Raw genomic sequence first — 14,887 nt, 5'->3', positions numbered from 1 at the left:
TCATATATATCATGACGTGGCCTAAATTCCTGCTGCATCTGCTGTAACTGCTGCTGCTATAACTGATGCTTGAAGAAACAAGATATCCCCTCTAACGCACAAGTAGCAGCATCTCCCAGAGGAGGTGGTGGTGGTGGGGGTGGTGCATTCCCTTGATGGTTCACCCTGTTCTCGGCTTAATTCTCAATAACAGGGGCGCGTCTAGGAGGCATTTTATCTGAATGTTTTCCAAATTCTAACGTAACCAACATGTATTTTAAATCTAAGTTTTCTAATCATGTGACATATCCTTACTTATTTAGCAATTTAAGCATGCAAATCATATATACTCAAAAAGTTAGTAAACATGTATCATAACATATCATTCATGTCATCATGCCAGTAACATCATACTGAGTCATATAAAGCATGTAAAACTTACAAATTTTGAAGATTGATGGCTGATCTTTCCGGCGATGATGGTGGCACAACCCTTTTTAGGACCTTTGCTCTGATGCCAACTGAAACGTCTGCTTAATCGTTTTCTTAAAAAGTACTAGAATTTTTTTTAAAGCTCTCAAAATTTTGGCCATTACATATACATATACATAAAATACTTTTGCACCATTTTAAAATAAAACATCCAACTAGTATTTAAAAAATCCAAAAGAAATAGTTAAAACATGAGATCGTAAAACATTTTACCAAACCTAAAAAGCAATAAATATGAAAAGTGTAGCTCATAGTAAACTTCTCAAAAAATCTCTCAAAAGCATAAATGAATAGTCTTAAAATCTTTAACAAAAAATCATAAACTTAAATGCGGCAAGTAGAAGCGCTGGTCCTCGGGTTATGTGCACCGACAGTCCAGCAAAGTCACCCATCAAGACCTCCAATATCATAATTATCAACATCACTTGCATCAATCACACCTAGTGAGTCTAAAGACTCAACACATCATATCCTTGATAACAATACAGTTCACATACAAAGTGAAAAATACTTGTACTTAAAATAACATTTTCATAATAATTCATAACTTTAAACATAAACATTTTCGTAAACATTTTCATATCAACATATTTATTTTAACATATTCATATTCATATTCATATTCGTATTCATATTCATATTCATGTTCATGTTCAGGTTCAAATTTGTGTTTTTTGAATTTAGATCGTGATTGTGACTCGTATTCTTAATCGTATTAGGCGATAGATCCATCTAGAGAAAACCACGGTACTAGGCGGCGGGTACACTGGCAACACTCTCACCGGTCAACTGGGCCTTGTCCAACATATTAACATATTCGTATCCGTATCCAAGGAAACACGATCGTCGGGCTCTCACTGGGATCATAACCCTCACGATATTTCCAACATATCATCGTATTTAATCACAATCCCTTCACGTCCTTCAACAAGTCGTATTTCCATCACTTAATAAAAACATGCATATAATATCATTTTATTTTGAAACCAAGCATGCAACACATCTTTTAAATTCCCAATTTAAACCATAAAAATTCATGAACATTTAAAAATCACAGTTCATCATATAAAAATTCGTAAACATGTGAAATAATCATATTAGCATATAAACCAGCGATTAGAGCACTGTCATGATGTTTACTAATTTTTAGGTGTAAAAAGACTGTTTTACCCCTGTACATAAAATTTCACGTTTTTAACTTTTTCTTAATTTCCTTGACTCTAACAAGTCCCAAATAATTATTTAAGCATAAATTAAATTTCACAAAATTTTATTTAACTTAAATACTAGACTTTTTAATTAATTCGTAATTAGTCGTTTTGAAGGCGTTTTAATCCCGAAAAATCCCAAACTTTAATATAAAATTCCTAAATTCAAAACTTAGACTTTTTATATTATTTTAGCCCTTTTGAACCACGAATAGACCCCCGTTATCCGTGTTTCAATTTATTTTAGCTTTAAACACCCTAACTTGACCCATAATTGTTCGCCCCGAGCCACCTTTCGATTTTCTCGAGCCACCCTAGAGCCATGTACACCCTACTGGAACCTTGGAAACCTTGGAACCAAACCCTGGCCAACCCCTTAGTACACCCTACTGGAACCTTGGAACCCTTAGGAACCAACCCAAAAAAAGAAACCGAAGTCCCCAACCCCAACCATATGCTGGCCGAGAACCCCTATGGTGTGTGGACTCTTCTTTTTGGTGTTTAGGACCCTATCCATTGACCCTGCCCCTGAACCAACCTCTTGTGCACTCACCTAAGACCCTTAAGACTCACCCTAGCCCAGCCCCTGAGCCTTGGACCGAGCCCCTAAATCCCTGGAAACCTGCGCACTTCTGCGCATGGCTTGACAAGTTCTCGTGTAGGAGTACTTGTTGGCAAGGACTCCTCCCAGCCCACTTACTGCTAGGAATCTTCCGTTGACTCTTTACAGACCCTGGCTAAGCCCTGACTCAAGCCAAGACCGAGCCCTGCCCTCCTGAACCAAAACCGAACCATTATCACCATGACAGCAACTTCATGCACCAGCTTGTGGTTTCAATCGTGTATGGTGTTTGTCTTGAACTCTAAGACTCTAAACTCATGTAAAACAATGTCTAAACATGTCCTAATCATGGCAGCCCCTTTATGCACATAAACAACACAATTTGGATCAAAAATCATACTTGAAATTTCATGTCATATGCAAAACCGAAAATTGAACAAAAGTGTCACTTGTTTTCCAATCTTTTCTTGCACAAAAATATACTATGGTGTGATGATGTTTTGAAGGAAAGAAGTATGCGTGTCTTTGCATTTTAAACGCACGAATTCTTGTTGACGATTGCGAAGTATGAGGCAAGGAAAAACCCTAGGCTGAAATCCTTAAGAACCGTGGCCTTCTCTTCCTGAATTTTGTGTGTGCTCGTGTGTTATGAGGGGAGGGGAGAGTTTGGATTGTATTGGGAGAGTGGGGCGTGTAGAATGAATGGTTTGGGGTGTGGTTTTGCACTTTAAATACCTTTAATTAATCGATAATAAGGCTTAGCCCATTAAGTAGGTATTTAGGCCCATTAGTGCTTAATTGGAGTTTAGTTAAAATATTAAAAATAGTTTTGTTAAAATATGTTTTTGAATTTATTAGCCGGGTTGTCAAAAAGTTCGTATTTTTGTTGAAAAACCCACACCGATAAAATTTACGTCCCGGCGTATAAAATCACCTCAAAACTCCTTATTTTCAAAAATATTAAAAACCATCAATCATACTTTAAACAATTAAAAATAATTATTTAATAAAAACATTTTACGTTTATCAGCCCTCGGTCTCCGTTCCTCGATCGCAACTTGAATATCCTTTAAAAATATAATTTTATGCATAATGGCAATAAAATCATATTTAACATATAAACATGTATGTCACATAATCAATTAACAATTAAAATCAATTAATTAGCCATTTTCATATTTCCTAGATTTGCTTGCAGTTGGATTACGTCGTCTTAATTTTTGGACCTTACATAAACGTTACACAAAGTTGAGTGCACTTGTGAAACTATACAATACCAAAGCAAGGCATGGGATGAGTGATGCTCTATTTTCATATATACTAATGGATTTTGAGGATATGCTGCCAGATAATCACAATATGCCATCCAAAATGTATGATGTAAAAAAGACATTGAGTTGTTTGGCGTTGACTCATGAAAAGATTCATGCTTGTTCAAATGATTGCATCCTTTATAGGAAGCAATATAAAGGAAGTCCAAATATCACGATTCACCATGTTCCACTTGGGGAACAAAACTTCAAGGTATCTATTGATATTGTCTTAGATGAAGAAGCAGAACTTCCAATCCCAATTAAATATGGACCAAGAATCGTCAGAGATGCAGTTGGAGCCATTGTTGGTTGGCCTACAGAGTTGATAATTTTTCCAACGACATAGGTACTTTAAGTTTTCTCTTGATTTTTTGTTTTCAATTGTCATATATGTTTCTTGAACAATGGTTTACCTTAGAATATTTTTATGAATATTCTAAATTGTAGAAGAAGGGGAAACCTCAACTATTTGCTCTTTCGGATGTTCCAGATCAGCTCGACAAGTTCAAGGATATTGAAAAACATTACCCATGACATGCAAGTATATCTACTCACATGTTGTAAGATTGATGAATGAATCGGAGACCATATACATAGAGTTTGAGGGCGCTATGTTTGGACGTCCTAAAAACATACTGTTGCTAAGAGAATATATCTTACGATTTATGGAGATGAGAGAGATAGGCGCCAGACAAATTTTGGTTTACATGGGGTATATTATGTCTAACTTACTGTGTTTTTTGCATATTTAATATTTTATGTGGAACTTGTCCATACTTTGAAACATTTATAACCAAGTTATGCAATATTTGAGTGCAGTCACCTCTACAAATATTTGAGAGAGGAAGACAGGGCTGATTATATTTCATTTGTGGATCCCGGTAGCATACATACATGCCCAATTGGCAAAGATGGTCGTGATTTATCACGATATATTGCTGACAAGTTGGAAGCAGTGTGTAGAGACAATATCTGCCTTATCCCATACAACATTAGGTAAGAGTTTAGTTATTTATTGATTTCTACTATATACTAGTCAATGCTATATTTTCATTTTTGCAGGTACCATTGGATCTTGACTATCATCAATGAAGATAAAAATATGATATATTTATTGGACTCTACGGCTTACAGAAATCGAGACAATGCAAAGAAAACTATAGTGATCAAGTAAATAGTAGATTATATTGATTTTGAATGCATTCACTTACAAATATGAAAAAAAAAAGTTTTTACTTCTTAAAATGTAGTGGGGTCAAAATGTACAATGTCTCGAAGGGTATTTCTCAAAGGCCGTGTTTTAAACAATTGACGGTATGAATTGTGCCTATGTATGAAGACATGAATGGATAGTTCTTATTATTTGGATTATGATTGTTGCATTAACTTTTCAATTTAATTATATATATGGTAATCTAAAACAAAGTGGTTCTGTTGAATGTGGATATTGTGTGATGAGGTACATGAAAGAGATAGTTGAATCTGAAAATCCACATTTGGAGAAGATGGTAAGTTTCTTCTTTATGATATGCTCTGATTTATTATCGAGATAAACTGCTGCCATTGGGATATGTGCACATGAAATCTATATAATTATTAATTCTGGAATTTGTGCTATTAGAATTAATGGTTGGGATAATTTGTTTCCGTTGGGATATATATGCATATGGCAATATGCATTTTATGATAATTGAGATATTTTTTTGCCCTTTATTTTGTTGTTTATGATATGCTTAGTTTTGTTGTTTATATGCATATGATTTGATCTTTATTTGTGAGAGTGGTGTGTATGATATATGCCCAATTGTTTATTTGTTGATATCAGTTTCTTGTTATAAACTTTACGAAGATTTGCCTTTAGAAGCTATAATTAATATATAGATTTCAGTTTCTTGATCTCAGAATATAGAATTATTGTATAGTTTGAAGTGTGGAATCTTCTAAAAATTAAGCTGAAATATATCCTGAAACTGGCTCTGAATAATGCATTCTCATTTGTGGATATTGTCATTTTTTTGGATGAATGATCTTATTAATCTAATGCATCTTGTACTTTTTACATTTCAGTTTGTAGGATCAATCAAGAACCAATATTACAACCAATATCAATATGATGAATTCAGAAGTGAATGGAGCGAATTCATCTACTCTTATGTAGGTGCTTAAATGGATCATGTGCATCATTGTGCAATTTAGGACATACTTGTAGATATACACTTTTGGTTTTGTGGATATACTTGTTGATATATTTTTTGGTTATGCGTACTTGTGGATACATTTTTGGGTTATACTTGTGGATTTGTGGATATATAGTTGCGGATTGGTATATATACTTGTTGATTCGTGGATTTTCATTATTTTTAGATGGATAATTTAAGAATCAAATGAATGTATTTTAAGTTATATTTGTGTATGTGTGTATTATGTTTTTACTTCACTACTTAATTAAATTAGTATGGTATTGATCAAGAATTACTTCGTTAAATTAAAATTGTGTTGCAATAATTATTTACTTCAACGCTAAATTAAATGATGAAGTAATAAAATACAAAATAACTCGTCATATTAAAATTGTGTCGAAGCTAAAGAAAGAATTTACTTCACCACAATTCAATAATTGTGAAGTCGTTCTCTATTAATTACAGCACTACAATACAAAAAAATGAAGTCTTCTGAATCTACTACTTCGTCATTAAATATAAATTGTGAAGTAACAGAAGATCAAATACTTCATCAAATAAAAGTTATGGTGAGTTATAGAATATATTTACTTCATCATAGTTCCTTAACATCGAAGTCGTTCGCATCAATTACTTCACCAAAATATAAAATCGGTGAAGTTAAACAACACATTTACTTTGTCCTTCAATGTAAACTATGCAGTTATATATAAGCTATTACTTCTGCAATTTACGAAATCAATAACGCCAAAGACGTTTTACTTTGGCATCGGTATAATTCCGGACCGGTTTTCCCTCATTGAACCTGCCAAAGACTTCGCTAATTTATTGGATATGAATTCGGTGATAATGCGAAGTAAAATGGTACCCTATTACTTCACGTGCGTCTTGTAATGCCCGAAATGTAATTACTGTAATCAGAAGTGGGTTTAACAGATTTGAGATTGTAGGAGCTCAAGTGGAGAAGCGGGGCGTCAGTGCAATACAAGCCAAGAAGTTGGACAGAACCTGTGGCGCCCGAGCGGTAGAAAAGGACCGCCCGAGCGCCAGTGCACTACAAGTTTAGTATTCAGACAGAACATCTAGCGCCCGAGCGGTAGAAAATGAGCGCCCGAGCGCCAGTGTTTAACCCGTCTTGTACCCGTTTGACCGCCCGAGCGCCGCCTGATTTTTTAAGAAGACTAAGATAAGTGTCCTTCCCATGCAATATATATTATCTAATCTTCATTTCCCTTCAGAATTTGCAAGAAAGAACCGAGAGATCCTCCTAGACATCCTCCAACTTCCTTGCATCATAGATTTGTGATTTGTGCAAGATCTGGCCGTTGGAATTTCAATCCGAGTTTGGTACTGCGTTTCTATCGTCAAAGGCTACACAAAGACGTAAGTTTTATTATGTTCCAGCGTGGGTTAAAATTTATGTAGTGGAGGAATTATGATTTGATACATATTTTGTGTTATTGCGAGATTAGACATCGTAGAATCGAAAACGGATCGAAGAATAAATACCGTATGCAATTGTTATGATTTTCCAAACATATTGGTTGAGATATGCAGATTTTGAGCATAGAAGTGTACAGATGTTTGGCATTGTGTGGGTGTTATTATTGATTCTGAGTGGTTGATTGATATCTCATATTGTCTGAGTTGACGGGGATATCAATATTGTACCGTTATGCCGTCGATATTGAATTAGATTGAGTATTGATCAGAACAGATCTGAGTTGAATTGAATATTGATATTATGCTTATTCACTGTGTCATTTCAGATTGATATTGACAGCTTTGAATTTGAGACTTCGACAGAGCCAGAAATCGACGAAAGGAAGGTATAAATCAATGTTAACCGGGAGATTGACTGAAGTCAGATTGGACTTGAGTTTCCCTGAATCACATACTTTTATGTTATTGGTTTCATACCTTTATATTGTTTGAATGAATATGCTTAGTTTATGGGTTTATAGACAAGCAGAGAATAGCAGATAGCTATTGAGTGAGAGTCGCTGACAGAGGTGCCACATTATGACAGAGTGATCATTGGCCCATTGCACATTGTCAGAGTAGGCACTGGCGGATATGCCAAGTCTATGGCGGATATGCCGAGACAATGGATATTTGATTTATATCGATGTTGCTTAGGAATGGATCGATTCCCATCGCGGAAATTCGGTATATTGTAATATCCAGGAACCGGGATCCCTAGATTAGAAATGAGTCGAGTATGAGATGACGAGTCAAAGAGTTTTATCTGTATTCATTAATGTGTCATAAATTATGATTTATGTTTGGTGATACATGGTTTATGCTTTTGTATATTTTTTTATGCATTGCATGTATATATTGTTTATACTGGGATTATATTCTCACCGGAGTTATCCGGCTGTTGTCTTGTTTGTATGTGTGCATGACAAAAGGTGGGACAGGATCAGGGTCAAGAAGAGAATGAGAGAAAGGACAAGTTAGCGTGGTGATCCGGATCAGAAGTAGTTAGGTTTTAGCACTTGATATATAGTAGTTGAACCCTAGTTTTGTTTGTTGTATACAGTACAACACTTGTACTTTTATATTGATGTGTATACTAGATTGATTCCATTACGTTCCGCATTTTATAAAAAAAAAATTTAGAACCTGTTTATCTTAATTGGATTGAATTATTCCCAAAGAATGATTAAGAAATGAATTAGCGTCCGGGTCCCCACAGCAGGTGGTATCAGAGCAATAGGTTCCTGAGATTTAACTAGAACAGAGCGGTAGGTCTAGAACTGTAGGTTCTGTAGACTGAAATAGAAGCTAGTGAGCGGGGTAGATTGAGTTTTCTTTCCTGCTTTTGTGTGCTAGCATGATTACTGCTTTTATTATTACATGTTTACCTGATTATTTGATTTGATTGGTAAACTGTATTAACTGAAAATGAATCAGAACCGATTCTTGATCAGCAATAAGATGATCGGAGAAGGGACTAAACCTGAAACAGATTTGTTGTATTGGGTTACTAATCCTTTTGATAATCAGATATGCCTCCCCGAAGAGTACCGGAACAGGGCAGTACTTCGTCTAATCCGATGGATGTGACAGCAACTCCGATGGAAACGCTACTGAAGAGATTTCAGTCTTTCAAACCGCCAACCCTGAAAGGAACAGAGACTTCTGTTTACTGTGAGTGTTGGTTAGATGACATAGAGATGTTGTTTGATTCGTTGGATTACACAGTTGAACGCCGAGTTAAACAGATTGGGCACCAGTTACATGACGTTGCAAAGAACTGGTGGATTACGACAAAGAAAGCATTGGAGCATCGAGGTACGATTATTACCTGGAATGTCTTTAAAACTAAATTTTATCAAAGATTCTTTCCAGTATCGTACAGAAAAGACAAGGGTGCAGAGTTTGCCAATCTGAGACAGGGCCAGTTGAATATTGAAGAGTATGTGGCCAAGTTCTCTAATTTGCTTCGATTTGCTCCACATGTTGCTAAGAATGACGAAGCTGTTGCTGATCAGTTCATTAATGGACTGAATCCTGAGATTTTTACATTGGTGAATACAGAGCGACCAAATAACTTTGTTGATGCCCTGAACAGAGCAAAAGGAGCGGAAGCTGGTCTGATGAGACAGAAAGGAGCTTCGTATGTTCCTACAGCACCGAGACCACAGCAACCACCTCCTAGATTTGAGAGTGGCAGCAGCAGTGGTGGGAAAAAGGATTATCTGAAGGCCAGAGGAAAACAGTTTAAAAAGTCTAGCAGCAGTTCTTCTAGCTCTAGTGGTTCACGACAGAGCCAGAGTTATACCGGAGTTTACTCTAGAACTTGCGGAGGGAGACATCCCACTGAGCAATGCCAAGGAGTGATTGGTAGTTGCCGTATCTGCAGACAGCAGGGACACTTTGCCAGAGTTTGTCCACAGAGAGGTTCCCCAGGATCCTAGGGAGCAGAATCAGTTGGATCAGTGGCTCAGACTGATAGACGATCATCAGCTGTACATTCTTTTCAGTCACCACCATCCACCCAGTCACAGCAGAGGCCAGGAGGAAGCCAGACAGTTAGCCAGCCTCCTAGACAACAGGCCAGAGTATTTGCTTTGATAGAAGAGCAGGCTCAGGAAGCACCAGACGATGTTGTTGCAGGTAACTGTTCTTTATGTGGTTATCCTGCTTACGTATTGATAGATACTGGTGCATCACATACATTCATATCTGAACGATTTGCATTGATGCATTCTTTGCCTATTGAGTCATTATCTGCTGTAGTGTCTGTCTCTTCTCCGTTGGGGACAGGTTTGATATCAGTGAAATCTGTGAAACATTGTACACTGCAGTATGAAGGGCATGAGATTGAGATAGATTGTATTGTGCTTGGGTTGTCTGATTTTGACTGTATTATCGGTATTGATATGTTGACCAAGTACAGAGCTACCGTTGATTGTTTCCACAAGATTGTGAGATTCAGTCCTGACATGGCTAACGAGTGGAAATTTTACGGTAAGGGTTCTAGATCTAGAATTCCTTTGATATCTGTTATGTTTATGACTCGATTGTTACAGAAAGGAGCAGAGGGGTTCCTTGTCTATTCAGTTGATTTACTGAAATCGAGTCCATCATTGGCGGACCTGCTAGTGGTGTGTGAATTTGCTGATGTCTTCCCAGATGAGATTCCGGGATTGCCTCCGGTTCGAGAAATAGATTTCAACATTGAATTGGTACCAGGTACAGTTCCGATTTCCAAAGCTCCGTACAGAATTGTACCTATTGAATTGAAAGAGTTGAAGGAGCAGTTAGAAGATTTACCGGCCAAGGGATACATTAGACCGATTGTTTCTCCTTGGGGTGCTCCAGTGTTGTTTGTGAGGAAGAAAGATGGGTCAATGAGACTTTGCATTGACTATCGGCAACTGAACAAGGCTACGATAAAGAATAAATATCCTTTGCCTCGTATTGATGTTTTATTTGATCAGTTGCAGGGTTCTTCAGTTTATTCCAAGATCGATCTGAGATCTGGATACCATCAGTTGAGAGTCAGAGATTCGGATATCTCGAAGACAGCGTTCAGAACCAGGTATGGACATTATGAGTTTATTGTCATGCCGTTTGGTTTGACGAATGCTCCAGCTGTTTTTATGGGTCTGATGAACCGTGTGTTTCAGAAGTATCTCGATGATTTCGTGATTATTTTCATTGATGATATTCTGATATATTCGAAGAATATGATTGACCATGCTGAACATTTGAGGACTGTGTTGAGAACTCTGAGAACTGAAAAATTGTATGCAAAACTATCGAAATGTGAGTTCTGGTTGAGACAGGTTGTATTTCTGGGTCACATCATATCCGGAGATGGTATATCAGTTGATCCCAGTAAGGTTGAGGCTGTGATCAGTTGGCCGAGACCGACATCAGTGCCAGAGATTCGTAGTTTTATGGGTTTGGCAGGATATTAACGTCGGTTTATTAAAGATTTCTCGAGCATTGCCAAACCGATTACTCAGTTAACTCAGAAGAATGCTCCGTTTGTCTGGTCAGAAGACTGTGAGTCCAGTTTTCTAGAATTGAAGAAAAGGTTGACCAGTGCACCGATACTGACTATTCCATCAGGTACTGGTGATTTTGTCGTGTATTGTGATGCTTCTCACAGAGGATTGGGATGTATTTTAATGCAGCGGGGACATGTCATTGCCTATGCTTCGCGACAGTTGAAGCCACATGAAACTCGCTATCCAATTCATGATCTTGAATTTGCGGCTATTGTTTTTGCTTTGAAGATATGGCGACATCACCTCTACGGTGAGAAGTTTGAGATTTATTCTGATCATAAGAGTTTAAAGTATCTGTACTCGCAGTCAGAATTGAATATGAGACAGAGAAGATGGATTGATTTGCTGAAAGACTTTGACTGTGAAATCAAATACCATCCAGGAAAATCCAACGCAGCAGCTGATGCACTGAGTCGAAAGGTATGTTCATTATCCTTGTCGACGATTGGTGTTTCAAATTTGATAAAAGATTGCTGTTTTTCTGGATTAGCCTTTGAAACAGATCGTCAGCCTCTGAAATTATGTGCTATGCGGGCCGAACCAGAACTGATATTACAAATCAAAGAAGCACAGAAAATTGATCAGAATGTACAAAACTCGATATCGATGGTCAGAGCAGGGCATCGATCAGAATATCAGGTACGTGATGATGTACTGTATGTGAATAATCGATTGGTTGTGCCAGATGTTTCAGAGTTGAGACAACAGATATTGTCAGAAGCACATTGTAGTCGATTCAGTATTCATCCTGGTGGCAGAAAGATGTATAATGACTGGAAAAGACAGTTCTGGTGGAAACAAATGAAAGCTGATATTGCAAAGTATGTATCTAGATGTATGAATTGCCAACAGGTGAAAGCAGAAAGAAAGAAACCAGGAGGTCTACTGCAGAGTTTATCTATTCCTGAATGGAAATGGGATCACATTTCTATGGATTTTGTGACGCAGTTACCGAGATCCTCCCGAGGTTGTGATGTGATTTGGGTTGTAATTGACCGATTAACCAAATCCGCATGTTTTATTCCATACAAGATGACATATAGACATGACTAGATGGCTGAGATCTACGTCAGAGAAGTGGTCAGATTGCACGGAGTGCCGAAGTCGATCGTATCAGACCGTGATCCTCGGTTTACTTCGCACTTTTGGCAGAGTTTACAGCAGGCTCTAGGTACGAAGTTACATCTGAGTACCGCATATCATCCACAGACTGACGGACAGTCAGAGCGGACTATCCAGACACTGAGGATATGCTGAGAGCTGTAGTGCTTGATTTTAGCACTAGTTGGCAGGATGCATTGCCACTTTGTGAATTTTCGTACAACAACAGCTATCAGACGAGTATTGAGATGGCACCATTCGAGGCGTTGTATGGAAAGAAGTGTCGATCACCTCTGTATTGGGATGATATCTCTGAGGTACCTGAGATTGGACCTGATATGATCAGAGATATGACTGAAAAAGTAAAGCTGATTCAGAAGAAAATGAAGACAGCTCAAGATAGACAAGCAAAATATGCCAATGTTCGAAGAATACCGATGGTCTTTGAGGCTGGAGATCGAGTATACTTGAAGATTTCACCTTTCAGAGGAGTTGTCAGATTTGGCAAAAAAGGGAAGTTGTCTCCACGCTATATTGGGCCTTATGAGATCCTCGAGAAGATAGGAGATCGTGCCTATCGATTCGCCTTACCGCCTTCATTATCTGGGATACATAATGTTTTTCATGTATCATTATTGCGGAAATATATGCCAGATGCTTCACATATCATTCAGCCAGACAAGGCCGAACTAGACGAGACGCTGAGTTATTTTGAAAAGCCAATACAGATTCTCGATCGTAAAGAAAAGCAGCTCAGAACGAAGACTATTCCACTTGTGAAAGTTCAGTGGAGTCGTCATGGCATTGAAGAAGCTACATGGGAGACTGAGTCAGAAATGAGGCAGAGATTCCCAAAGTTATTTCGATGATGTGAGTTTCCTATTTAGCTTCTGTTATACATTTCCTTCTAATATGATTTGATTTCCTGTGATTTCGGGGACGAAATCAGATCTTAGGGGGGAGAAATTTAATGCCCGAAATGTAATTACTGTAATCAGAAGTGGGTTTAACAGTATTGAGATTGTAGGAGCTCAAGTGGAGAAGCCGGGCGTCAGTGCAATACAAGCCAAGAAGTTGGACAGATCCTGTGGCGCCCGAGCGGTAGAAAATGACCACCCGAGCGCCAGTGTTTAACCCGTCTTGTACCCGGACAGAGTGTTCCGCGCCCGAGCGGTAAAGTTTGACCGCCCGAGCGCCGCCTGATTTTTTAAGAAGACTAAGACAAGTGTCCTTCCCATGCAATATATATTATCTAATCTTCATTTCCCTTCAGAATTGCCAAGAAAGAACCGAGAGATCCTCCTAGACATCCTCCAACTTCCTTGCATCATAGATTTGTGATTTGTGCAAGATCTGGCCGTTGGAATTTCAATCCGAGTTTGGTACTGCGTTTCTATCGTCAAAGGCTAGACAAGGACGTAAGTTTTATTATGTTCCAGCGTGGGTTAAAATTTATGTAGTGGAGGAATTATGATTTGATACATATTTTGTGTTATTGCGAGATTAGACATCGTAGAATCAAAAACGGATCGAAGAATAAATACCGTATGCAATTGTTATGATTTTCCAAACATATTGGTTGACATATGCAGATTTTGAGCATAGAAGTGTACAGATGTTTGGCATTGTGTGGGTGTTAGTATTGATTCTGAGTGGTTGATTGATATCTCATATTGTCTGAGTTGACGGGGATATCAATATTGTACCGTTATGCCGTCGATATTGAATTAGATTGAGTATTGATCAGAAGAGATCTGAGTTGAATTGAATATTGATATTATGCCTATTCACTGTGTCATTTCAGATTGATATTGACAGCTTTGAATTTGAGAGTTCGACAGAGCCAGAAATCGACGAAAGGAAGGTATAAATCAATGTTAACCGGGATATTGACTTAAGTCAGATTGGACTTGAGTTTCCCTAAATCACATACTTTTATGTTATTGGTTTCATACCTTTATATTGTTTGAATGAATATGCTTAGTTTATGGATTTATAGACAAGCAGAGAATAGCAGATAGCTATTGAGTGAGAGTCGCTGACAGAGGTGCCAGATTATGACAGAGTGATCATTGGCCCATTGCACATTGTCAGAGTAGGCATTGGCGGATATGCCAAGTCTATGGCGGATATGCCAAGACAATGGATATTTGATTTATATCGACGTTGCTTAGGAATGGATCGATTCCCATCGCGGAAATTCGGTATATTGTAATATCCAGGAACCGGGATCCCTAGATTAGAAATGAGTCGAGTCTGAGATGACGAGTCAAAGAGTTTTATCTGTATTCATTAATGTGTCATAAATTATGATTTATGTTTGGTGATACATGGTTTATGCTTTTGTATATGATTTTATGCATTGCATGTATATATTGTTTATACTGGGATTATATTCTCACTGGAGTTATCCGGCTGTTGTCTTGTTTGTATGTGTGCATGACAACAGGTGGGACATGATCAGGGTCAAGAAGAGGATGAGAGAAAGGACAAGTTAGCGTGGTGATCCGGATCAGAAGTAGTT

The 14,887-nt window shown here is 37.7% G+C and overlaps 1 protein-coding gene across 2 annotated transcripts; it reads left to right on the top strand.

The window, feature by feature from the left end:
• Positions 1-3,715: 3,715 nt before the first annotated feature.
• LOC140985786 (uncharacterized) lies at positions 3,716-5,938 on the top strand. 2 transcript variants are annotated; one of them, XR_012176852.1, is made up of 6 exons: positions 3,716-3,900; positions 4,002-4,266; positions 4,374-4,550; positions 4,617-4,724; positions 4,805-5,062; positions 5,622-5,937. XR_012176852.1 is itself a non-coding variant. In XM_073453712.1 (5 exons), exons 2-5 carry the CDS (start codon positions 4,085-4,087, stop codon positions 4,872-4,874), a joined length of 537 nt encoding a protein of 178 aa, XP_073309813.1. In that variant the 5' UTR covers positions 3,716-3,900; positions 4,002-4,084; the 3' UTR covers positions 4,875-5,938. The 2 variants fall into 2 exon arrangements, 1 of the variants encoding a protein (XP_073309813.1); XM_073453712.1 differs by having other exon boundaries at positions 4,805-5,938.
• The last annotated feature ends 8,949 nt before the right edge of the window (positions 5,939-14,887 follow it).

Source organism: Primulina huaijiensis, chromosome 10 (genome assembly GCF_012295235.1).
Source record: "Primulina huaijiensis isolate GDHJ02 chromosome 10, ASM1229523v2, whole genome shotgun sequence".
In the NCBI taxonomy this organism is placed as follows: domain Eukaryota; kingdom Viridiplantae; phylum Streptophyta; class Magnoliopsida; order Lamiales; family Gesneriaceae; genus Primulina; species Primulina huaijiensis.
This window is presented reverse-complemented; position numbering and strand designations above follow the sequence as displayed.

Coding starts and splice junctions, on each gene's coding strand:
- LOC140985786 (XM_073453712.1), top strand. CDS start 4,085: ATGACATGCAAGTATATCTACTCACATGTTGTAAGATTGATGAATGAA. Junction 4,267..4,373: donor CAAATTTTGGTTTACATGGG/GTATATTATGTC, acceptor ATTTGAGTGCAG/TCACCTCTACAAATATTTGA. Junction 4,551..4,616: donor CTTATCCCATACAACATTAG/GTAAGAGTTTAG, acceptor TCATTTTTGCAG/GTACCATTGGATCTTGACTA.